Source organism: Carassius gibelio, chromosome A21 (assembly GCF_023724105.1).
Source record: "Carassius gibelio isolate Cgi1373 ecotype wild population from Czech Republic chromosome A21, carGib1.2-hapl.c, whole genome shotgun sequence".
Taxonomy (NCBI): domain Eukaryota; kingdom Metazoa; phylum Chordata; class Actinopteri; order Cypriniformes; family Cyprinidae; genus Carassius; species Carassius gibelio.
Genome location: NC_068391.1, coordinates 18,968,174 through 18,994,822, shown reverse-complemented (window position 1 = coordinate 18,994,822; position 26,649 = coordinate 18,968,174). Strand labels below are relative to the sequence as shown.

The 26,649-nt window shown below is 35.7% G+C and overlaps 2 protein-coding genes across 6 annotated transcripts in view; one reads left to right on the top strand and one right to left on the bottom strand.

Annotated features, from left to right (window-relative positions):
- The window catches only part of LOC127942120 (rho GTPase-activating protein 26), a 78,995-nt gene extending 56,629 nt beyond the window's left edge, over positions 1-22,366 (top strand). For 2 of the 3 annotated variants that reach the window (XM_052537700.1, XM_052537702.1), the window contains 9 exons: positions 1,396-1,454; positions 3,414-3,519; positions 5,622-5,781; positions 9,281-9,431; positions 9,731-9,890; positions 18,497-18,532; positions 19,091-19,174; positions 20,621-20,712; positions 21,505-22,366. In XM_052537700.1, coding sequence (XP_052393660.1) covers positions 1,396-1,454; positions 3,414-3,519; positions 5,622-5,781; positions 9,281-9,431; positions 9,731-9,890; positions 18,497-18,532; positions 19,091-19,174; positions 20,621-20,712; positions 21,505-21,593 — 937 coding nt within the window. In that variant the 3' untranslated portion in view covers positions 21,594-22,366. The remainder of the gene's footprint in view (positions 1-1,395; positions 1,455-3,413; positions 3,520-5,621; positions 5,782-9,280; positions 9,432-9,730; positions 9,891-18,496; positions 18,533-19,090; positions 19,175-20,620; positions 20,713-21,504) is intronic. The other variant, XM_052537701.1, reaches the window with a different exon arrangement.
- Positions 22,367-22,767: 401 nt separating this feature from the next.
- Positions 22,768-26,649, bottom strand: part of LOC127942121 (glucocorticoid receptor) — a 55,763-nt gene continuing 51,881 nt past the window's right edge. For all 3 annotated transcript variants that reach the window (XM_052537703.1, XM_052537705.1, XM_052537704.1), the window contains one exon: positions 22,768-25,965. In XM_052537703.1, coding sequence (XP_052393663.1) covers positions 25,813-25,965 — 153 coding nt within the window. In that variant the 3' untranslated portion in view covers positions 22,768-25,812. The remainder of the gene's footprint in view (positions 25,966-26,649) is intronic.

Here is a 26,649-nt window from a genome sequence, read left to right as displayed (position 1 = left end):
AAGCATTTATGGTGAACTAAATAATGATTTAATGTAATTTTGTCGAAACTTGCATGTCATATATTTAAAGTATATTTAATATATTGGTTTCTTAACTGGAATATCTAATAACATTTCAGTTAGAACTATAAGTAAAAGTTACACATGATTTAGTATGTTAATCAACACACCAAAATTGAGTATTCTTTATTAAAGTAAAAGATTATGCTTTAAAATGTATTTTTAAAGTAAAATGTTTAATTTATAATTATTACAAAATGTACTTAAGTGTGTTAAGAAACATAGTAATGAAATTACTTAAAAGTGAAATAACACTTACATGGAGTTTTATTTAAATAATATATTATTTGCAAGTAATTTTTTATATATAATTTTAAGATTTGAAGTGCACTACAAGTGCACATTCCAAGTTTATATCAATGTATCTCTGATGGAAACTGACTGTCTTCATAAAAGTTTAGATGCTATTTTCTTTTCTAGGCTGGTGTTTATAAATGCAGCACTGCTTTGTTAACAGCGGTAACCAAGGAAACGCTGTATTGCTGTTGTTCCATAAGCACCACCTGCTGTCAGAGAGTGAATTTGCATCTCATGAAACCCTTCTGCTGTTTTTGTGTTTTATGTAATATAGTTAAACAAAGCCAGTGAGAGCATTCTGTTTTTGCTCAAATTTCAAAATTATAGACTTAAATTTGAATCAAGAACTGCTCATGCTACATGTATGCAGCATCTTTCTTTGGATCGTGATTCAAATGTAAAGGTTGCCTCTAATTAAATAAAAAAAAATATATAATAATAATAAAATAGCACAGACAAAGCCTTTGTTTGTTTATATGAAGATTTTTTTATTTTATTGTATTTGCAATATTTATTTTTTTGATTTGGGATTTATTTTAAAATTTCAATTTAATGTTGTTATTTTGACATATTTCAATTTCACAGAGAAATGTGCATCACTTTGTCTGAAAAAATAATAAAAGGACACCTTTTCTTTTATAATTTGCCTCATAAAAATTTTTTATTTTGAATCGTTACATCCCTAGCAGTTACCACTCATATTATTTTCAAAAAATATATACAAATATAGTAATTCACATTATTAGCATGATATTTTGCAATTACCACTTACATATTTGTCAGAAAATATACAAATATACAAAATACAAATATTCATGTAATTCTACAACATTGCTAATAATCCACAAGTTAGCTTGCAGGCTAAAAATAAAACCTCTCAGAAGTTAGAAGTTAGGAAGACTATCATCCTCATGCATCCAAACATTCTCAGTTTACTCTGTCTCGATGACATTCCTTCTGTTTTTGCGCCTGACAGTCTGTTTATCTGTTTGTTCTGTTATCTAATCGCTAATCCCTTCTCTTCTCCTCTTCTATCAGGATGCTGCCGGCCCCTCTCATGACATTCCAGTACCAGAGGAGCTTCATCAAAGCAGCCAGTGAGTTTCTCTCTATCTGTCTGGTTGGACTGTTCTGGTCTTCATCTATTTTAACTATATAAAACTATTTGACTATGGTTCCACCATTTGATAAAACACACTACAGAGTAGGAGTGCTCAAGCTAGTATGATCGAAAACAGGAAACCGGGGCGTAGAGAAAAGAAAATGGATTTACAGTGTGGCAGCCAAGGGATGTTGTCCTCTTCCAGATCGTCTTTTGGATCTCATTTGTAACATAAACTTTGGTTTTCAATTTCTATAAATATTTAATAAATTATTAAAACTATTTCATAAATCATTTTATGAAAATTATTTCACATTTATTTAATGCAGTTTTGCTGCTCAAGTAAATGTATCTTGCATTAAGGATGTTTGGTTATTTTTGTACATGAAAACAAGACAATCTTTTTTTTCCCACTGTATCTCATTCCATCTTCATCTTATCTTGTTTCTCTTTCTAAAATAGTTCCCCTTTCTGTTTCTGTTTTTCTCTCCTTTTCTGTATTTTTTTGGCCAGTCCTTAAGGGTGACGTTAGGCCCTTGTCCTCATGTGAACTTTCTTTTTTTTTTTCTCTTTCGGAGTGCTTCACCCCTCCCTTTCTGCCTTTCATTTTCTCTCTTTTTTCCACTCCTCCCCTCATTCATTCCTGTCTATGTGAGCCATTTATGTGATAAAGAGCAAGGTGCCATCTGGAGTTTGCCCATCAGTAGAGAGAGAGAGAGATGGGAAAAAGGGAGTGAGAGACGATGTGAATGTGTATGTAACTGGAGAAGAGAAAATCAAGAGAGACAAGAAAGTGTGAAAGTGTGAAAGTTTGTGTGTGTGTGTGTGTGTGTGTGTGTGTGGTCTGCAGGTTCGGTTTCTATTCAACACAATCAAATACATGTCTGGTCTGGTTATGTCTTGTGGGGGTTTTTATAGTTCATTATTTAAATGGTTTGTATTAGCAGCACATTATTTCTTCATATATATTTTAGTATAAGATAGTAAGACTTGTTTTCAGACAGTATATATTCTTGTGTTGAAGTTTGTTAATAAAAATAATTTTTCCCCCTATTTTTTTAATATATGAAATATTTATTATGCATTTAAAAAAAAAAATTTTATTTTATTTTTTTTTTTGCTTAAAACAATAAAAAAAAATATCTGCCAATTAGGTAAGAAAAATAATCTTAGGCCTACTTCAATGGCAAATCAAGACTCTTTTTCATACCCCATTGGCAGATATTTTATCAAAATTCTGAGAATTTTTCAGAAAACAAGACTTCATATTTTGAATGTAAATATACAGTTTAAGAATATTTAGATATTTGTAATAGAAAACATGATAAAAATGCAAAGTAAGAAAAGTTTTGATTGACTTTATTTATTTATTTTGTCCCTTATCATATCTAGAACACCCTCTTTTATACCCTCTTCTCTCGCTGTACTCTTGTTACTGGGGATTATTAGGATATCATGGCAGTCAGAGAGATCACTCTAATATTTCAGTGACCTTTAAGAGCCTGTGTCTGGCGGATTAGCTTTGCCCTTAATGGACACCGCTTTAGCCGTCACTTACACTAGGTGGCACTGTGCTTTTACAACAATTCAGACACAAACCCGCAAACACAAACGCATTCATGTCATTTTAATTGGAATAATGTGTCTGTGTGGGTCCACACTGTGTGAGGAAGTGACCTCACAGAATCAGGAACGGGGTATATTTTGTTCTGTTTCACAACATCAGCAACAGATGCAATGTTTCAGACCTGAAACGTGTCAGTGAATGTTGAAATGCACATGAAAATGTACACGGCCGAAGCCAGTGAGACTGGACTCCCGTTCCTGCTGCGAATGCACTTGAGTCAAACACAGCAGTAAAGCGCCTACAGTTCATGCGGAACAAAAGGAAATGTGCTTGTTTTCCTTTGCAACCACTTACTCTCTCTCGCTTCCTCTTTCTCGCTCTTCCTAGAGCTGGACAATCCCGAGGCGAGGGTGGCAGAGATCCACTCCATAGTGCACCGTCTCCCAGAGAAGAACCGCCAGATGCTGGAGCTTCTCATGAAACACTTGGCCAAGTAAGTTTTGGTGTTGACGCCCCCTTTTTGCTGTTTTACAAATCCAGCAAAGCCTAAGAGAATTTCTATTGTGAAAACCACAACCCTGCTGATAGTAATAAAGACCTTAACTTCCTCTTTATGTTAGCCCAGCTGAAAAGAGCGGCTTGTTTTCTTTCATCTGTCCTTTCCTCCATCTCCTTCCCCAGCTCCATTTTCTTTTGTGCGAGTTTAATTTGACACCCTGACGGCCGAGCTCTGCAGAGACGCTGGCAGCTCCACCAGTATTTTGGAGCTTTACGGAGAAAGTCCACTCCAGAGCGAAAAAATGCTTTACACAAAGCAGCTTTCTGCAAAAGATCAGATTCATAATCCGAAAGAATTCTAGGAAGTAGAAGTTTAATACCCACTTCGCTTGCCCTCAGGACAAGTTTTAAAATGATGCTGTAGTGTAGTGTAGACCGTAGCAGTGAATAACAACAGCATCTGCATGAGGTTATTTGGGAATCATTTAATATTGAAAGTATGCTGATCAGACATTTTTGTAATAATTGTGTAAAAGTAGTTCAATATTTGACCAGATGGCTGCAAGTTTGAAGTTCCAAAAACCTAAAAAAAGTGACACATGAAAGGACTTGATGAAAAAATTGTATTTCCTGTGTTGACATATTTAATGAGAGTGGGGCGTATAAAATGCTTTCTCAGCAGTGATGCCAGATTGGAAATGTCAAAGTATCGTACCAGAAGTTCAAAATTATCGTATTTGGAAGAAAATTTTCGTACACGAGTCAAAAGTGTATTTATCTATTCTAAACCAACAACATTTCAACACAACCTGCAAATTACCACAATAGTAACTAGGCGTATGGTTGGACGGAAGCAGTGCGACAAAATACTATCCCATTTATTTTCAGTGACTGTCTGCATCGCGGGACATATTAAAACATATTAAAATAATTTTTAACACTTGCTTTGTCGCGTCCAGTGTAGAGGAATTTAGCTGTTGCTACGTGGTGCAGTTAACATCTGAGTCGCTGTCACCGGAATCCTTTGTGTTGCCAGATGTTGAAGGGGTTCTTGCTGTCATGGAATGCAGCTAGTGCTCGTTGGCTAGCAGGGCACTCTCCTGCATTCTTAACACACCCTCAGGTGCACACAAACACATTTAGGGGCCGTTCACATATAGCGTCTTTTGCGCGCACAAATTAGTTATATCCAATGTAGGCACGCGGTATGCGTGCTCATAATGGAAGCGATGCGGTCGCGACGCGCACGCGGTTCGACGCGCCCGTTATTTCCAGGCGCATCCGCACCGCATCGTGTTGAAAACATCTAAACTTTTCAGAATGCCGCAAGCACACTGCGGGTCATGTGACAAGAAATAACGAATCAGCTTCATCCTTTCCCATTAACAACGCTGAAAGCTCAGCAAAGATGAAGGAACTGATCATAGCTGTATATAGATTGCCATTTTGAAATAGATTTTTAGAGCTGCAAATACATTTATCCTTTGCTGAAATTTCCGCGTCTTCATGGAGAGAGCACGTCATGGTTGCTTAGCAAAGGCAGACGCCGAAGGGGCGCAACTGCCCGAGCGCGTTGGAAAGAAGGAGAAAACAGCGCGCCTAGCGTTTTCCACGTGTTTTTAGGCACGATATGTGAACGGCCCCTTAGAGTGTCTGTAATAAGCCTATTTCGTGTATGAGTAAAGAAGCCCTATGACTGCAACTACCATGATTTCAATTTTCATATAATTCTGCAATTATCGTACATTACGGGATATTTTTCATTATTGATCGTACATCGTACAGAGTTAAAAATTATCGTACAAATATGATAATTATCGTACGTCTGGCAACACTGTTTCTCAGTTTTTAAGTAGACAGTAGCTTTAGTTTAAAGCTGTTGTTTACTGTACACTCTTGTTTGTTAGATTCACATGATTTTATTTATTTTTTTTGTTTTGATGTATCAGGGTTTTATGGCTCATGATATCTGAGAATTGCTGATATTTATATGCCTATAAAGTAAGATATGTGTTTGTGTGTGTGTGTGTGTTTAGATCTATATGGATTTAAAGATTGATACAATACAAAAAGAAAAAATGACTTCTCTCTCACCAGAGTGGCCGGTCACCACCAGCAGAACTTGATGACGGTGGCTAACCTGGGCGTAGTGTTCGGCCCTACGCTCCTGAGGCCTCAGGAAGAGACAGTTGCTGCAATCATGGACATCAAGTTCCAGAACATTGTGGTGGAAATCCTAATCGAGAACCACCAACGGGTATGTTTATGAATAAATACCAGCCACTCATCACCATATTATTCCAGGAAAATTGGTTAGGCGTTAAGTAAAAGAGCTTTATTTCTGAACCTTTGGTGATGATGTGCACAGTATTGAGTGAAATGGTTCGTTAGGTTATTTAATTTCTATTGGTCACTTCTTTTCTGACCGTGATCAGCATAAAGGTGCATGAGCTGTGTTGCTGACACCTAGGTGCAAATGAAGGATGTAATTCCCTTTCTAAGGGACTCACTCAGTCCACATTTGCTGTAATGGGTAACTTCAAACCCAGCAGGGGTTTAAAGGGTAAAGCAGCTTAGAGTGGTTGCCATGGCAACATGCAAATCGGCTCAAGGCTGATTTCTTAAGATGAGCCCAGTGTCACATGACATATGGCCACTTCCTCCTGCATGAATGGGTAAAGTGGGCGGGTTTTATGATCAAGGTTGTCACCGTGTCTTGTACAATTAACTTCTCATCGCCTTAAAACATGGCACGCTCATATGCTCCACTGTGAATGAGGTTAAACTTGTAATGAATCTTTCAGCTTCAGCCTAAAAGCATTGTTGGCTACCTAGCCTAAATATCTCAACAAATATACTCAGTTATGTACAGCAGGACTGCAACATAAAACTGATCCTCAAAAAGCTTTTCATTCACAAACACACAATAGGCTCTTTGCATAAAGACGTGTGACCAAATCAATTCATCGTCACACTTTTTATTTTTTTGCTCAGAATTCTTAAAGTGATTTAGTATACAATAATAGATAGTGCCCAAACTGCTCTTTTTCATTGTAAGCTGTTCTGTTTTCTAAATGTAAGTCATTGCTATTTTTGCAATTGAAATATGTAACATGATTCAAGTAACATTGCTTTTTAATAACCATCTAGTTCAAGAAAGTTCTATTCCAAGTGCATCACACGAGCGCACAACGTGGTGTAAATATGAAACTAATTTATTTTGTTAAAAATCTTTGCAGGAAAGATGCATGAAATATGAATGCACATATTAAACAAATTTCATTGCAACTTTAAAGTATCTTAAAAGCAGTCCACTATAGCATGTGAGCATGTTTCCCAAATATCTGCAAACATATTATGATATTTTTATGCTTTAGTACAGTAAAACAAAATAATAACACACACACACACACACACACACACACATACACAGCATCTTTAAAGATATTTACAAGTGTTTTTACACTATTTTAATAGGAATCAGAGTTATATAGTGAATTCACAGTTAATTTACAATACAGTTTTTACAGTGTATATTTGTACATGTTGTGTTGCAGGAAACGTTAATTTATCATTAATATTCAACATAAAACTGACCGTGATTCGTGCTTGAATATTCAGACGTGCAAATGAGAATTAAGGGGTTTGATGGAGGAGAAGATGTTCTGTGTGATGTGAAATATGTATCTAATCTCAGTCTGTTTGTCACACATAGCAAACGTATGACTTCAGACTTGAAATAGAGTGTATATGAGTCACAGAGACCTTTTTTGGTGTCTTTTAGAGCCTGACACCCACTTGTGGCAGATTGATAGCTGTCATATTGTGTTTTTATATGAAAAAAACAACAGCTTTTTCCGTGGAGGAAAAAAGTCATGTTTGGAATGACATGAAAGTGACCTGCTGACGTCGAATTGTCATTAAATGACTAGACACATCTGTGGGGTCATATCCTCCCAGGATCAGTAGCAACATTTCAGTCGGTTCTATTTCCGTGGAGACACTCGTCCCATCGATGTGGCGCTCTATGGAGCCAGAAGAGTCTCAATAAAGATAAATGCACACACTACAGTCACATATGCACACATAGGATTCATACATGCACACACATAATTCATAAATACACGCACAGGATACACAAATGCACACAAAATTCACAAATGCACACACAAAATTTTAAAAGCACAGAAGATTCACAAATGCATACAAAATTCAGAAATGCACACAAAATTCAGAAATACACACACAATTTAGAAATGCAAACAACATTTACAAATGCACTCAAGATTCACAAATGCACAGGACAAGATTCAGAAATGTATTTCTGATGCACACACACATATATCTTGATTTACAAACTGCTTGCGGTCTGTGAACTTCACTGCATTTGTGTGTGAATTTTGAGACTCCCCTGACTTGGCTCGACACACAAATGCCTTTTTTTAAACAGGGAATGATCTGCAACCAATCAGATATCTCCCTTGTTTTAGCCAATCACAAGAATGCACCCCACGTGGGGGATTGTTTACTTATAAGCCAATCAGCGAACGACTCACTTTCCTCACGCAGCGAATGACTCACTTTCCTCAGCGAACGACTCACTTACCTCACGCAGCTGGCGACTCACTTTGCGCAGCGAACGATTCACTTTCCTCACGAGTCACACAGCGAACGATTCACTTTCCCCACGAGTCACGCAGCGAACGACTCACTTTCCTCACCCAGCGAGCGACTCACTTTCCTCAGCGAACGATTCACTTTCCTCAAGCAGCGATCAACTCACTTTCCTAAGCGAACGACAGCCGGAGACCCACTTTTTGCAGCCAGAGAGCCACTTTCCTCTCGAAGCGGACCACTGACTCTCTCTTCATGTAGGGACTGAATATTATAATTAAAGTGACTTCTATATTGCATCCAAAAGAATATTTAGATATATTTAAATATTCAAAAAGGTTTAAATTTTTTTTTTTTTTTACTTTCATTAAAATATTTCAATAAAATGAAATAATTGCCTATTGCAAATTTATGAATCCATGGTTAACTTTTTTTCTGCAGTCACTGGGCTATATGTATTGAGACATTTTTAAATTTATATTTTGTAAAAAAATAATAAAAAATAAACCTGAATTGTAATCTAAACATCTGTATTTTCATACAATTTAATACAATTGCTGTGTTTACACGTTCATGTGATTGGCTTATAAGTAAACAATCCCCCCACATGGGGTGCATTCTTGTGATTGGCTAAAAGAAGGGAGATATCTGATTGGTTGCAGATCATTCCCTGTTTTAAAAAAAGCATTTGTGTGTCGAGCCAAGTCAGGGGAGTCTCAAAATTCACACACAAATGCAGTGAAGTTCACAGAATGCAAGCAGTTTGTAAATCAAGATATATGTGTGAGTGCATCAGAAATACATTTCTGAATCTTGTCCTGTGCATTTGTGAATCTTGAGTGCATTTGTAAATGTTGTTTGCATTTCTGAATTGTGTGTGTATTTCTGATTTTTGTGTGCATTTCTGAATTTTGTATGCATTTCTGAATCTTCTGTGCTTTTAAAATTTTGTGTGTGCATTTGTGAATTTTGTGCGCATTTGTGCATCCTGTGTGTGTATTTATGAATCATGTGTGTGCATCTATGAATCCTGTGTGTGCATATATGAATGTAGTGTGTGCATTTATCTTTATTGAGACTCTTCTGGCTCCATAGCGCTCTGACATTTCCATGTTGATTTGAACTTCCTTTCGGCTCTGCAGATTTTCAAAGACATGCCCGTGTCTGGAGGAGGTCAGGGCAACTCCCAGCCTAACCCACCCAGACGGAGAAGTGAGGGCAGCAAGACCCCGTCCTGCAGCGAGAGACCCCTCACTCTTTTCCACACCTCCTCATTTTCAGACAAAGACAAAGGTACACCAACAAGTGCTTACTTTGGAACATCTAAAATGATGATAATTCTTTATCTTAACACTTTTATTTTCATGTGACGAGTAAACTAGTCCCAAGTATTAGATCCCACTCAGTTATTGTCTACAGACAGCAACCACTAGCAATATAACTTGAATTGCTTATTGAAATACAAACCGCCATTCAAATAAATGCAAACCACTAGATCCCACCAAACCCTGTTTTAGCCACAGGCTGGAGTAATTACATTAGCATAGTATTAACTTTTCATTAGGATAGCAACATTTCTGCTTTTCCGTCAGCAGTGGAGAAGAGGAACAGTGTTGTAGTAAACTCCAGTGCAGACTTGTCCTCAGTAAACTGCAACAGCGCACTCAGTTGCTCTCGACTCGACAGCCCACCCACAGGAGACGGAGACCACGATGGGCTTCAGCTGCCCAAGCAGAGTCGGCCTAGCTCACTGTAAGTACTTTCTTTAAAGCTAACGTGAGTTAAAATACTGTCTCCTGTTCTTTGTTGCCTCTGTGTATTTGAGCGTCCCGGCCAGTCCAACACAACATTGGCTGAATCAATGCCATGAATTATTTTAACCAACAGAAGAAAGGGGGAGTGTTCGGAAAGCTACTCTTTCCCCGCCAAACACAGGAATTTTTCTGGTTTCTGGGTTTTCACTGTTATATGCTCAGGGGTGCTATTATGCATCTCCTAAATGAGTCCACAATCTCCCGATCGGAAACAGAATAGGAAGAGGTAGAAACAAGCGATCTCATATGTAAGCAGATGCATATGAAAAATAATGAAATCCAATGCATATGAAATCAACAGCATATAAATGAAAGCTGCCTAATGTTCCAGAGTAAAATGGCGATCGCAGAAGTGGTAAAGGACTGTGAAGCTTTGAGGGGGTTTTGATGGAAGCAATCTACTGCATTTATGCTTTGGTCATCAAACTGAATATGATCCAGATGTAGTCTTTGATAAAAAAAAATATATATATATATTTTCCCAGCTATTTGATCAAAATGTTGCTTTTTTTCATGAAACCTACCAAAATTTAAATGTTGATAAAACAAGAATGCTGGAAGCTCAAATACGTTTATTATTATTATTCTTTATTTTGATGTATTGCATGTTCAAATATTCATACAACAAAATATTCTGGAGGCCATTCAGTTCTTGTGAAACTAATCAAAAATGCTGCCGTTGGCTGGCAATTTTTTGCAAAAATACTGGCGGGGAAAGAGTTATAAAACCATAATTTTCAGTTATCAAACCAATCAGGTTTCTGTTTAGTGTGACTAACTTAAACATAACTGAAACCTGAACTTTTTCACCCTCACTTGAAACTCCAGATCACACAGATTCCTACTGAAATAACTGGGTTGTGCCAAACAATGGTGCATGTGACCATGCCTTTAGTCAGGGTTTCTTGCACCAAAAGTAGTCATAATATAGTTTTGCATCACCATTTTTTTCCGACCTGTAATGCATGTCAAATACATAAATATATAAATGACTTGTGGCCAAATATTGACTGTATAAGCAGCACAGCTCAACGTACATGCACCCATTGATTTGTTGTTGGTTCATTGTTTGAGGGTTTCTACATACAGTAATAGATTAAACTTAATAGATCACACACTCTCTCCCAAGGTCTGCAATAATGCTTTTCCCCAATGCTGGTTTTCTAACAGAACACACTGTTTGCTGTACACATGTCACTGTCTCTGGTGGGCCGTGGGTCTGTAATGGATTTTTAAATCACTATCTTGGGCACATTTTGAGGGCTCTTAGCTGTTCACAGAATAGGGGTGGGATTTTTTTGTTTGTTTTTTTAATGCTGCTTCACTATAGCATAAGCACAGACATAGCAGATGTTTGCTCCACTGTGAATGACAAGGATAAAAAAAATAAAATAAATGACCATCCAGTCTCCATGTTCACAAGAACTTGAGTTCAGTGAAACACACTCATTGCTGTTTTTGGAAACATATTAGATATCTGAATGCAAGAAGTTTTGGTTTAATGAGCTTGGTTTAAAGTTTTTTAAGTTTTGTATTTTATTAGTTCAGTTTGATACGGCAAGCATTTCTATTACTATTGCTCATAATTTAGATTTGAAGAAAGCTCTAATTCAAAATATCACATTTTAGCGCATAGTACAACTTAGTACCACTGTGTGTGCTACTGATATCTTAAATTCACATGGCTTATTGGGGTGATGTCCATTAATTTTCTAAGCAATGGGACTTGTGAAAAGAAAAAAAATGAATGAGAGTTTTGAGCCATTTCTTCAGACCAGAATATGATATAACCAGAAACTAATATTTAGTGTCTAAGAACAATGTGATCAACATACTACTTGTATAAGGTCCTCATATCAAAGTAATGAAATGGGTGTTCCTCAGAGGTCATTATTAGGAACACTTTACTTTTTACATTATACTGTATATTAATGGTTTACCCGAATTAAAACTTACATATCAAGTAAAACAGACAAGTTATATATGTACTGAATTAACTTATACGTCAATGAGGTGTCATTGTTGGAAAATAACAAGAACAAAAACTGTTTACTGTTAACTGTTTTATACAATTCTCATGTTTTGATTTGATGCTAGATTTGTATTAATTTATTTACTTTTCACTGTTTTTAAAATGTGTATTGAATTTTAGATTGATTTTGATTGTTGTATTTCTTGGGACAAGTGCTGTAAATTATTGGTTAACTAGAAGTATAAAGAACATCAGCTACAATGTGTAATTAATAATATATTCAATAAATAAATAAATTAGAGACATCTTAGAGCAACCATGTACAGTGGCCTTAGCAGCTACTCAGAACACCCCAGTAATCAAATAACTATGCCTTAGCAAGAACACAAATAACAGCATCTTTGCTACTAAATTATTAGTATCTGAAATTAATAATGACATCTTCATTACTATTTGATAATTATGTAGATCTTTATTGTCTTGCACATAGTTTTTTTTAGTTTTATCTTTCTTTTCTGGGTCAAAATGGCAGGTTTTATCAGAGACTGAACAATGTTTTGATACAATCTGCATTTCATTTCATTACCTTACATTGGCTACAGTCTTTGCTTGCTTTGAGGTTTTATTATGTGAACGGAAATTATGAAACCCAGCACAGCCCTTTATTCTCTCAATTTCCTGCCAACATATTTACTGTTGAGAGCCATGACCACTGAGGTCTTGATTTTCACTGGTGTTCCCCATGAGTCTGTCCTCGGCCCTCTCCCAATCTCACACTACCAGCAGGAGTTTACACTCTCATGTTTCACGTGGGTTAAAAACTGTGTTGTGGAAAAAACAAAAAAACATTTCTGGCCTCCAAACATTTAAAAATACTGTCATAGAAATATTTCCCTCTCTTTACATAATACACAAAGTCGTTAATTAGTGTCAGGGCAAGTCAAGACATGTTCTGCTTTGACTTGGCTGAAGTAGCAGGTACTCTTGCAGCTTTATTATAAGCAACTTTTTTTTTTTCATAATGTCACTTATAAATATCAAAAGTTACAAGTTGCATTTTGGGGCTTATTTCCAGAATACAGATACACACAGTATCTATATAAAAAAAAATTTTCACCTTCCTCATTTTTAATATGTTTCATCCAGTTTTATTATTAGGAAATTAATCAAATTCTGAATGTATTGCTTATTTTGGGCTTGTTTTGTCTTCCCATGTTGCTTGGTTTTCTGGTATTTGGCAGCACAGGTCTCTCTCTCTCTCTCTCTCTCTCTCTCTCTCTCTCTCTCTCTCTCTCTCTCTCTCTCTCTCGCTCTGTCTCTCTCTAATGGTTAACAACATTCTCTTTTTGCAAACTATGCAAATAGCACCATGTTTAACAGAGCAAGCAACCGAACTTCAAGCCAGAAACACACACAAGAACATATATAATGAGAAGCAAACAAACAACCAAGTATCAAGTGTGAATACATAATTAATAAGCATGTATAATTTAGATTTTATTGATCCAATGTGTGACTTCTGGGTATGTGGTTGGATATTTTGTTATTTTTTTTAGAGATATTTCACCATGGCCTAGTTTGAGGGGAAAATAAGAAAGCAAGCCAGCTGCTACAAGTGAGTGTTAGCTTTGTATTTCTCTCACTGATAAGAAGGTTTATATGAGAATCAGTTATGTGGACAGCGGGAACCTTTTGACCGTAGAGGTAGGAAAATTAGTTTGTAAAAAAAAAAAAAAAAAAAAAGGCAGTAGAAAAAAACCCCAACCAAAGAAATATCACAAATTATGAGATTAAACGGTGTGTAATAAATCTAATTTTTTTAAAGTAACACTAACATTTCAGAGGAAGACATTGAGCCCATGAAGCATGACGTGAATGTGAGCAGAGTAACTGCTAAAACGTGATTGAATGCTATAATTGACTGATTACCTTGTCAATGATATAATGCCTGGCTTCATACTTTAGGTCCACAAGTGGGTCTAAATGGGTCAAAACCTTTGGCTATTTATAACCGTTTATGCGTTGGTGTATAAATCTCAATCATATGTTTTTGTACGATCTACTTTGCCCTGGTGACAGGTCTATTAGGGGTGGACCTTCGTACTTAGTTTTTCTTATATTTAAATATTCATTAAAATTCTAGAAGAATAATTCCCATTCTATGAACTCATACTTCATCTTCATCTTTGTAAAACAGTTACTCTTTAAAAGTAGCTGTTTGTTGGTAAATGGCCCAAAGAAGATGACTAAAAAGAAGATAAAAAATAACGGACAAGCAACAGTTGTAACAAATAAATTATGCACAATATGCATATTTCAGTATGGTTAATGTTGTGTACTAAATACTCAAACTTGATGTTTTGTTTGTAATAAATAGGGTTGTAATGTTAATATAAACAGTATAGAGACAGTATATGAAACAAATACAAATTTATATGACAAAATGTTTTGTATGTCATGAGTCATGACAATGTTTAATCGAATAAGAAAATCAAAATGATTCATGAAACTCAAGATGGCACAGGCCATATAACTCTATCTGATATAATCACATACTTATTCATATGCAGTTTCTTTTTACATCAGCAGCCAATGAGCTTGAATTCATATTCTTGGCTAGTGTTTGCTGTAGCAGTTGCACTGCGCCTCTACCTTCCCCAGCTCCACCTGTATAGATCTGCTATGGTGTGATTTCATGTATGTTATATAAGGGAGTTATTTTATATATGTTATATATGGGGGACATTTAGTTGTATGCTGTATGTGCAGCAGCAGTATTTCTTACATGCTCACAGCTAATTTTTTCCGCCAAGACCAAAGACATTAATATTGCCATGTGACCAAGAGTTGTCATGACAGATCTGCATTTACATAATATGGAGAGGAACAGAATGAAGGTTAACTAAATTAACCTACTTTGGTTTATTGGACTGAAATATTAAAAAGCACTACCGACTGCTGTGAAATGCAGAAACATAAAGAAAAATAAAATTCAGCGGTTTATTCAAATATGTCATGGTAGCAGTTATATAGCATCTAAATATTTTTATGGTTTAATCCGAAAATCCTGTTTTTGTCATCCGAGTAGCACCTATTAGTTTTGTAGTCAGTGAAGGTTAATCCAGGTAAGCGTCCGTGATATTATGAGATTAATAGTCACAGCAGTGTTGTGTGTGGTTTGGGTATACAGTACGCTCTGGTATGGGGACAAAATGTCGCCACAAAGATGGCAATATCCAAAATCCTTGGAATTAAAATATGTTTGAAAATCAAAATAGCAGAAAGCTTTGTTTGAGGAGTATGTTTAGGATAAGGAGATTAAAAATACAGTTCGTACAGTATAAAAGCTTTTGCTTATGGAAAGTCCCTATACAGCATGGAAACCTAGTGTGTGTGTGTGTGTGTGTGTGTGTGTGGTAAATCAGCTGTGACGATTGGCGGCTCAAAGCCACAGGACTGAGATGAATGCTGTCATCTATATATAGAGGTATATATTAAGTGTGGCCATCTGAAAGGCCTCAGAGGACCCAGCAGGCTGTAAATCAATAGAGACCTGGAGATTGATTAACTACTGAGAGAACGTGTGATCAGTCCAATTATGTTGGCTCTCACAGTCGAGAAGATGAAAGTGGTGCCTTTACAAGACATTAAAGTAGGGCAAGTGTATGCAAACATCTACACTCGGATAAAAGTCATAGGGAACTAAAATAATACATATTATGAGAAATAAATATATTAAAATGATAAAGATAATCAGCTGTCCATCCATTCTTTTTCCAAACTGTTTGTACTGATCAGGGTTGTGGGGATCCCAGAGGCTCTGATCATAGTAGACTGGGAAATACTCAGGCCGTTGTGGAAGATAAAATAAATGGAATACATAAAATCAAAAACAAATATAGCTTCTGGCAGCAATTATGGACAAGCACACTGCTGAGTGGATTTGTTAGATTATTCACAAAAATGAATCAAGGAAAAGTAGTCGATAAGTTGTGATTAGATTTACTATTATTGTCAGTTTGATAACTTTATAAGCAGTGGGTGGCTCAGTGACCAGTGGTTTTCTCAGATCAGATCGATGATAGCTGTGTGCCATTAGTAATAATTTTCATGTCAATGTGTAGAAGTGTTTCCGAGACTCTAACCCTAACTGACTTCCAATTTGGCATCTTCATTAGTAACTTTGTGGGAATTATAGCAAAAATAAATGAATAAACTGCTGTATTTGGAAAAGCCAGTGACTATAGTAATATAGACATGAAGCTTTAGGCAAAAGTATTCCAAAGTTATAACCATTTTTATGATGCTATGGCCAGTAGGTGGCACTGACACTGAACATCTAGTACGGTAATGCTTTGTGGCAATGATACCCAGCAAGTTGCGCCATATTCTACTTCCTCACTGATATCCTCAGAGCATATGTAACCGTGGCATGGGCCCAATGTGATCTTACCCAAGATTAGGATCAATGAAAGTACTGAAAAAAAGTTAGTTTTTGAAAGAAGACTTGTATTCTTCAAGGCTTACATTGTTTGTTCAAAAATACAGTAAAAACATAGCGACAATGGAATTAAATTTTAATAGATTTTAATTAATAACAGTTGTTTGCTTCTTAATTTTATGTATTTATTTAATTTGTGGAAACCACGATACAGTACAATTCAGAGTTTGGGATAATGTATCATTTAATTAATTTTATTTTTTAATTAATAATTGTATTAAGCAATGACACATTTAATTTATTTCATATATATATATATATATATATATATATATATATATATATATATATATATATATATATATATTCTTCAAATATATTCTACACAAATATTAAGCATGTCTTAATGATTCCAAACGTTTGACCAGTAGTGTGTACAATACAATAGATTACAAAAGTTACAAATTATAATATATCCTACAGATATTATATAAAAATATAATATCTGGTATTACTTTGTCACAAAAAAATCAATAAAAATAGTTAATAGTTACTAAAAATGGATTCGTAGACATTTTGTGTCAACATCATGTAATTTTGCCAACATAATACAAACACATTTCAGTTGAAATATTTTTTATTCAGCAAATTCGTTAGCCTCTATCCTCCTTCTGGACGATAAAGTTCCTGGCAAGTTTAATCGGCTTTACACAGTGATGCACAAATAAACAGAATATTGCATCATAACTGTAAATAGCATGTTATGGCATGGCAAGAACTCTTATACTGACCAATGAGCACAGGAACGTTTCACTGTATAAACAGTAAATACAGAAGAATGGAGACTTCAGATGAGTGAGAGTCTATTCACACTACTGTGGACATCCAGGTTACTACAGTTACCTCAGTACTGGAGGTCAAGCTGTTCCCATGACAACCCCACTATCTACTGTGAATGGGTGCTCAACAGTTTAGTGATGAGTGTGTTTGTTTGTGATGGATGCATGGCTACAGATTCCACAGTGTCTAATAAGCAGCTTCATCAGCTCCTGTGCACATAAAATATTGATGATATCCACATTTATGCCCCACTTAAGATTTGATGTTATTGAGGATAAATGATGTTGGTTTGGACACACACAGAACAGACGTTTAGCTGGCAACAGAGGATTCGTTCTACAGCAGCATTGTTTCATTAAAGGGATGTTTCGCCCAAAAACAAAAATGACCTCATGATTTACTCATCCTCAAGACATCCTAGGTTTATACTGTTTGACCTTCTTCTATCAGACGAATACAGTCGGAGTTATATTAAAAAATTGTCCTGGCTCTTCCAAGCTTTATAATGGCAGTAAATGGTTGTTGGGATTTTGAAGTCCAACAAAGTGCGTCCATCCATCATAAAAAGTGCCCCACATGGCTCCAGGCGGTTAACAAAGGCCTTCTGAAGAAAATCGATGCATTTGTGTAAGACAAATATCCATATTCACAACTTTAACATCTGTCCTACGCGTGTCCACGAGAGGGGGGCTTTTATGATGGACGGATGCACTTTACGAGACTTTATTATAAAGCTCGGAAGAGTTGGGACTTTCTTCTTATATATCACTTTTTTATATAACAATGGTTTGTCTGAAAGAAGAATGTCATATACACCTAGAATGGCTTGAGGGTAAATCCTGGGGTAATTTTCATTTTTTCGAGTGAATGATCCCTTTAAGCTCAAAGGTGAAGTGTGTCATTTCTGCGCCAAATTGAACTTTTCGGGCTTTCCATCTTAGAGTGGCTGCACAAACAGTTGTCCAACAAACTTGTACCGTTGGATGAGCCAACGTTGACGGTCAGAACGCTGAAACAAAGAAATATTTAGAAAGTGCAAGAGTAACCCTAACCCTAACCCTAACCCTAAAACAAAAAAACAAAACAAAACAAAAAAAAACTTATACTTATTTTTAAAGCAATAATAATAATATTATGTGAAAATGATTTGCACAGTATCTCATACTTGCATGACCATGCATGGAGATACAACTCTTTAATGTTTTAATAATCTTTTTATTCATCTTTTTTATTTTTTTGCATATTTGTATATTCATGCATGATATTTTAACATTGTTTCTATTGTTTGCAGTCAAAATCCAAAGGTTCTCAGCAGTGTGTCGACAGGGTGAGTTCATCCATTTTTATAGTCAGCATTGAAGTTTTCATGGACAATTTTGAGAGGGGTAAAAATAGTCAAATGAAAAAAGAAACCATTTCATGTCTACACAAACCATATCAGATTACTCAAGTGACATGAAGATGAATTATCACTAATGTGTATCCTCAGCATGTTTAACTCAGGAACGGTTCCACTGAATATGACAGTTCAGTCATCTTTTATTCACTAAACCAGCGTGGAAGACAGAAAGAGATGTTTGACATGCAGTGACCAGGGTCATTTCAGGAGCTTGACATTCATCCAAACATCTCCTTCTGTGTTCACACATGACATGAAAGACATGGGTTGCATAAATGATGACAGAATGGTTATTTTTGGCTGAACTTTTCCTGTAAGCATGAAACTCTCGAGCATGTTTAACTACGTTTATGTGTATTTCTTTAAACCGATGATGCAACTTCCTCTTAAAGTGTCTTGTGAAAGTTGTAACTCAGCAGCTGCTGTAACATAAATGTCGGTGCTGGGATCACACAGTGTGTGTGTGTGTGTGTTTGTGTGTCACAGCCCGGCTTCACCCAGTCCCACCTCGCCTCGCTCCCCCTCGTGGCCGACGCTCTCTGCCCCCTCCAGCGAGTCGTCCCCCGTCAGGTGTGTGTCCCGCTCTGGCCTGCTTAAGCAGCTATCTATAGCAGTGCAGTATTCTAATCGTTCGGTGTTAATCTTCCACCGCGCACATTCACGCCTTCCCTCCACACATCTGAGCATATCCATCAACTGACTTCATCACTGGGGCTATGTTTGATGGATTGTGGGTAATAACATACTGTGTCATTTCTGTTGTTGCATATCCTGTATGTATGATGATCTATTCCTTGAAGAATGATCAGTATAAGTGAATGTACACCAATCATATTTTGGTTGCACTTTATTTTACAATAAGTGTACATGGTACAGTGTAGTAACCTAAGAAAACACTGGTTAAAAAAAGGTTACTGCAAGGTTTAAGGTTAGGTTTGGGCATGGGTTCAGTGTTAGGACCCAGTTATCACCCAGTCATATAATTAATCAAATATGTACTATGCTACTATGATTTGAATATTAATGTTCTATGGCATCTAAATGGAGATAATTAAGAGCATGCTTTGTTAAAATGAATATGTTATTCAAATGTTCTATATACTTATGAATGCACAATATATCTGTACCATAACGGTTATTAATATTAGAGCTGATATTAGAGATTTTTCAGTTGTTATTGTATATTTAATTAAGAATGTTTATAGCCCATATTTTTATGTCTATATTACTTTTGCTTTCATCTAGTCCTCATTTAATCTTAATTTTTTTTTTTTTTTACAATTTAATAACGCAATAGTATCCATCCATTAACAATATAATTGTTTGCATACTGTACATGGTAAAATGGTGTTTCATAATTCACTTTGCATTTAAAATTCACTAGCATTTATTATTACATTTTATTTAGGGCTTCATTTTATTGTGTAATTGTATTTATTACCATTATTATTTTTATTTATTTAAAATAATAATAATAAAACCATATCAAATATTCATATTAGCCAGTATTTTTTTTTAAATGGTGTAATAATTATATATTACAGAATGATTAACACATTCATATTCCATAGTATTTCCATGGTAACATTAGGTATTTCTAAGACCAACATTAAATAAATAAATACATATATTCATTCATACATACATAAATTACCATGGCATCATTATCAGCAAGCCATGTGGATACACTTTTGAGATGTTTTATTAATAATTAATAAATAATAAGCACTGAACATTTGAACTCATAAATGTTTTTAATGTCCGATGTCAGGTGTTTTATGAAACACTGTTTGTTTTATATTTTATTTTTTTATGTGATTACATTAGCCTGCTTAAACATATACATTTGGAGCATTTCCAGCTTGAATACCACCTTCAGATTTAATTTTAATGTCTTTGAATTATCTTCATGTGGGTATTTTTCTGATCAGATATTGATTGCAAAAAAAAAAAATATCAATTCGTTTTTTTATATAAGTTTTAGAAGATGAATATATATATTTCTGTCTTCTCCAGTCCTCCGGCACGGAAGGCACGTGCACTCTACGCCTGCAAGGCTGAACATGACTCGGAGCTGTCCTTTATCGCAGGCACTGTATTCGAGGATGGTAAGTCCCCAGCTGCGGGCTCTCACTGGGTGTACTGGGTGTATCTGGTTCGTTAAACAGGTTTGAGACTTGAGCGTTGGCGTGAGTGCAGCAAACTGATATCTCTGCTGATATCTCTGCTAACAGGCACGAGAGCTCCGAGCTGCCGCTGTTTGACACTTGAAACCGTTTAGCAGTAGATCAGATTATCGTTTAATGAAACCTCAGGCGAGTTCACTGCCACTCTACTGCAAAGTAGAACGGAAATAAATAAACTGCAATAAGCTTCATTACTTTTGATATGAAAAATGTCTCTGATTTCAGATTAAGTCCATTTTAATTACAAAATTCAAACAATAAATGCCATTTTGGCGCTGTTTAATGTGGAGCGACAGATCACAGCAGAGCCTCAGATCAAGAGAAGCGGCAGCGCGAATGCTAACAAATTCAGACTTTCAGGCATATTTGACAGATTTTTGTCCCCCACTTGAGAAACTTTGCCATGTACTGTATCATATATATACATCCAGAATAATTGACATTGAATAAGTTCATAATTTAGTTGAACTGCAAGCTTGTGAATCAAAATCAAATCGAAACATGAAATTTGTGTCAATACCCAGCCCATTACACAGAGGCTTTAAATGCTTCAAAAGATCAGTTGTTGGACCTCTTTGATAGATAGTTTTTGGGGGTTATTGTGTGATGCTGCTTATCCTTATTCCTTTCCCCTTGTGAAAATAAAGGACAAATCAGAGATAAAGTTGTCAGTGGCATCCAAAATGATCTTCCGTTCTCATCTTTGTCTCGTAGTTCATTCCTCAAGAGAACCAGGCTGGCTGGAGGGCACTTTGGAGGGGAAGAGGGGGTTAATTCCGGAGAACTACGTGGAGTTTGTCTAGCTGGAAGTCAATGAGAGCGGGGACACACAGTTTGCTTTTGAAACGACTGAACTTCGGAAGAAAAGCCGAGTTAGTATGTCTGTGTGATAGTATGGGTTTTTGGCAATCCCCTAGCACGTCACTGTTTCACGCATCCCACAATGCATTGCCACTTTTTAAGACAAACTTCAACACAAGGTAAAAAAAAAAAAAAAACTAGGGACCAAGTTGATGTGGCTAACTTGCCCGCAATCAAGAAATTGTGTATTTAAGGGCTCATTATGAATTATGGATTTATTTTAATTACTAATAAATAATGCTTTTAAACGTGAGCACTTCCCAGTTCACCATGATGTAAAACGTGTGCTGTCTCTATGCACTCTGGGGCTTTCTGAATGTATTTTGTGTCCTTCAGATGACTGTTAATTATGGAAAGAAAACTTGCACTCTTTTGTATATCAGGAAGCATTTGAAAAAAAAAAAATATTCCACATTTTTTTCTCCTTTCTTAGCATGTAAGTGGAAAAGTGTAAATTATTTCTTAACGTGAATTAACATCGTATGTATACCTCTATTATTTAAGCATCCCCTCTGATGAGATTTGTGTTTGTTTGGAGTGTATTAACACTGTACATAAGTGACAATTGATAAGGTATAATTTTTTTGGTAATGTAAATTATACATATTTTTATTGTAGCACACTAACTTGATATTTTATCGTTTTTTCTAATTATTATATTAAATTTTCTGAGCCTTAATATTCTTTATGATGTCAAATAAATAAATAAATAGTTCAGTTGTTTGAGATTTTTTTTTTCCCTATTAAATAAAAATGTTAATTTAAATTTAAATGCATGACATCAAAAAACAAAACAAAAAAATAAGTGTATTTGGTATTTGTGTATTTGTGTTTGGTACAGATGAACTATTCTATAACTCGCTCTTTTTTTATTTTAAAAATGGGATTTTTAATGGGATTCTGAACAGTACAGGGCTGCATTTCCAAAACCAATGGAGCTACGATCAAAAGCTTACGATGCATTTGGGAAACGCAGCCCAGAGCAGTAAAACAGCTAAGAAGAATCTAAACCTGTGTCCAAATGTAGATTTGTGTCAATGTTCAGATACAATGGGAAGAAATGGCAAACCAGCACAACGATTTCACAGTACAACAAAGACACTACCTCCCTCTGAGCAGATTCTGTCCAACATTTAATCAAATATGTGTAAAGATCGACATTGACTACACTACAGGAGAGGTGTAATACAGAAGTCATACAAAACTCTTTTTTTTTTTTTTCAAACAAACAGACATTTTATATCCTTTGCATGGGATTATTTTACATAGAACTGAAATGCAAACAAAACAAAACCAAAAAGACTTTAATGAAAGCCATATACCAGTGAAATATGATTTGCCCTTAATCTTTAAAGATAATATCTGCACGAATTTTTGTACAAAATATACTATGTCAGGCCAGTATTAGGGTAGTGCAAACTCTCAGGCTCGGGTACGTTACTTACACACACAGCTTTATTTATAGGTTTACTAGTTCATTTTACAGCATCATACATGAGACCAAAGCCTAAATCTTTATAAAAGAAATAGAAAAGGATAAAAGAAAGTCAAAAGTGCCTAGAGCTGGGTAGTAAATTCTACTGTAAAATGTAACTGCTTTAAATATCTGTAAATCTGCGTTGCTTTGGTCACTCTGTTGCACTATACAAAATATACTTGCATCCCCGACTTATCATTGTAAGCTGTCATTCTTTAAAACAGTGATTACTCATATATTCCCTATAGATTTATAGAATGTACATTTACACACAACATGACACTTTTCTCAAAAGTGCATCTGTAATACAGTTCTTGACAAAAAAAGATAGCAATTCAACTATGTATTCAAAGTTTGTTGTAAAATTATGTATATATATATATATATATATATCAAAGAGAATCTGGGTTACTATATTTTTGTTTTAGTCTCATTTAAAAATGATCAGTGATTAAACGAAAGACATTTTTCTAGACATTTCAGTATGCTTCTGGATTTATACAACCTATGTTTTATGGCTCACACACTCCTTTAGCAAGGCCTTCTGTGAAACAAATAGAAAATGCGACATCTCACAAACCAAGTCGAGTAGTTAAATTAACCTTTTACCCTCCGATCGCCATGGGTGTTTTAATACTGCACATGGCCAGACTGGCAAAATGAACATCTGAATCTTGTCAAATAACCAAATATAGTGGTATCTTTAAAATAATGTTGCTAGGTCAATGTTTGGATGTTCAGATGACAACAGAAGAAGTTCCTGAAATGTGCAGGATACTCAAGTGCAACAAAACGACTAGAAGGAATATCATAGAATTGAAAATTCTGCCAATATTTACTCACCTGTGTGTCATTCCCAACCCAAATGCCTTTTTTTTTTATCTCGTGGAAAACAAAAGACGACATTGTGAAGAATCTTTCCACACAGAACTTTGGACCAATTTTTGGACCAACACGTTGGAAAGCAAATAATGAAACAATTTTCATTTTCAAATGAATTATTCCTTTACACTTGGTAATCAAGCATATCTGGTGCAAAACCCCTGAAGCGTAGACACGAATGTCAGTTGACACACAACGTCGAGGAAACACATGCAACAAATGTTCCTTTTGTTCAGATGTTACCACAAAAAGAGTACATCTGTGGTTTGGCACCACAGGGACACATCACAGACTAAGACAAGAAAAGTGGGTCAAAACGTGTGGGCCTCATATGAGTTCCCAGATTTAGAATATGCAGAGAGCATTCCAAAAAAACATTCAAATGAAAAACGGTTTTCAAGGATGGCAGAAGAAGTCTGAGATGTCGGCAGATGTGCAACTTCAGACGAATACCAACATTTTACTGGATGACATGAACACAGGGCAGTCGACAGCAGGGGAATTCTGGGATATGCTCTTTGGAATATGATTATGAATGGATGGAAATCTGACAAATTAACCCCCAAATTAACTCATTCACCCGTCTCGTGACTTCCCATCACCTCTCTCTCTTTTATATCCAAATGCTTGCAATTAAAAATGGTCATTTTTATGTAAACCTGAGCTAATAATTAATATATATATATACTCTTTAAAAATAGTTAACATTTATTTATATATATATATGTATATATATATATTTATATATATATATATATATATATATATATATATATATATATATATATATATATATATATATATATATATATATATATATATAAAATCCTGGTCTTTTTCCCCCAAAGTGCTAAACAATGATTTATAAATGTGTGTTTTGAGTCACATTTTGACATTAAATCAGTTGATCATAAAATGTCTAAATTAACCAGTCTGATCTGGTTCTCACCAGCTCACTAATGGGGAAATTTTCGGTGAAAAATGACTTTGCTTTAGGTTTGCTCATCACACCGTGCTATCGTATGAATCCAGAAGACTTGGAACACAGCGAATGAGTCACAGATGAGCCACTTTGACAAGACTTTTGTGTTCCACGGGTTTGGAACAGCATGAGGGTGAATAAACAGTGCAAGAATTTGGGGAAAACGAATAGAAGATATTTTGGGTGACCTAACATCCCTAGAAATTACATTTCAGCGGAACCTATTAAAAAAAAACACAGAAACAACTCAGTATTTCATGTCAGTCATGGATCTGATTAAGATTTGAATCAAATTATGGTTGTGGTTTTCCATGGGGCTCCAGGCTTGGAGATTCGATGAGACTTCAAAAATATGGTCTTATGTTTCAAGGGCTGCTTTAAAATGTGGAGCTGCCACCTCCAGAGAACCACCGCGGCAGGTTTAGACACGGGCAGACGCGGACGTGATGAAAGTGAATCATCCACAGAAACTCATTGCGTTAGCCTGAGAAATGTTTGAAATTGATTCGCAAAGCGCAAAAAAGGCACATTTCCCTTTTTTGATATACCTTTGTAAACATTTCAGCAGTGTACATGCAAAAAAAAAGTAGAGAAAATATCACTAAAAGTCACATTCTGTCAGCTCCGAGTACACGACTTTGTCCGTTTTCCTGCTCCATGAGCGTTTCTGAAGAGCACACTTTACCTCTTTCCTCTGAGAATCAAGCAAAAGCGACTGTGTCCCTCAACTGATTCGGGACGTTTTGGGGGAACACGGGCAGGCTGGACTAGCGCTGGTAAGAAAAGAGTGGTGTTAAGGCATTGTTATGATCTAAGGCGGTCATTTCTGATGGAACAGAAGAGGCTTGACACTCCCGTCTTTAAATTTTGGTAGCTGATGGCTGATGATCTCCGCCAACATCTCGGGAAACTCCACGCTCAGAGATTTATTCACAAACGTGTAGAAACAGAAGCTGAGGAGCCCCTCCACCATCTGTGGACAAAAGGAGCATTTCAATAGGGCTTTTACAAACTGCATGATGCCTTCAATGCAATAATGTGTGTACATTCACAAGTAGTGATCAAACGATATAACATCGTAGCTGATATATTTTAAATTATTGACATTGGTCATTAATTTTTTTTTTGAGGGGGGGGGGGGGGTAACTGAGCAGACTGTTTTAGAGAATCTGATGTAAATTTATGGTTTTGGCAAGCTACCTCTGTAAGAATTTCAAAAATATGATATTATTTTTTTGGTAGATTATTTGCAAATCATAGTCCATTACTTATTACAAATTACTTAATGGAAAATGTGGTTAGTAACAATCTGTTGGATTACACATATGTCACCCTAGACCTTCTTCAGTGTCAGTTTTTCAAAATTGAAAGATTAATAAATAAGCTTTCCACTGATGTATGGTTTATTAGGATATGACCATATTTGGCTGTGAAAATCTGGAATATGAAGGTGCAAAAAAATCAAAATACTGAGAAAATTAACTTTAAAGTTGTCCAAATGAATTCTTAGCAATGCATATTACTTATCAAAAATAAAGTTTTGATATATTTACGGTAGGACATCTTCATGGAACTTGATCTTTCCTCAATATTCTAATGATTTTTGGCATAAAAGAAAAATCGATAATTCTGACTCATCCAATGTATTTTTGCCTAT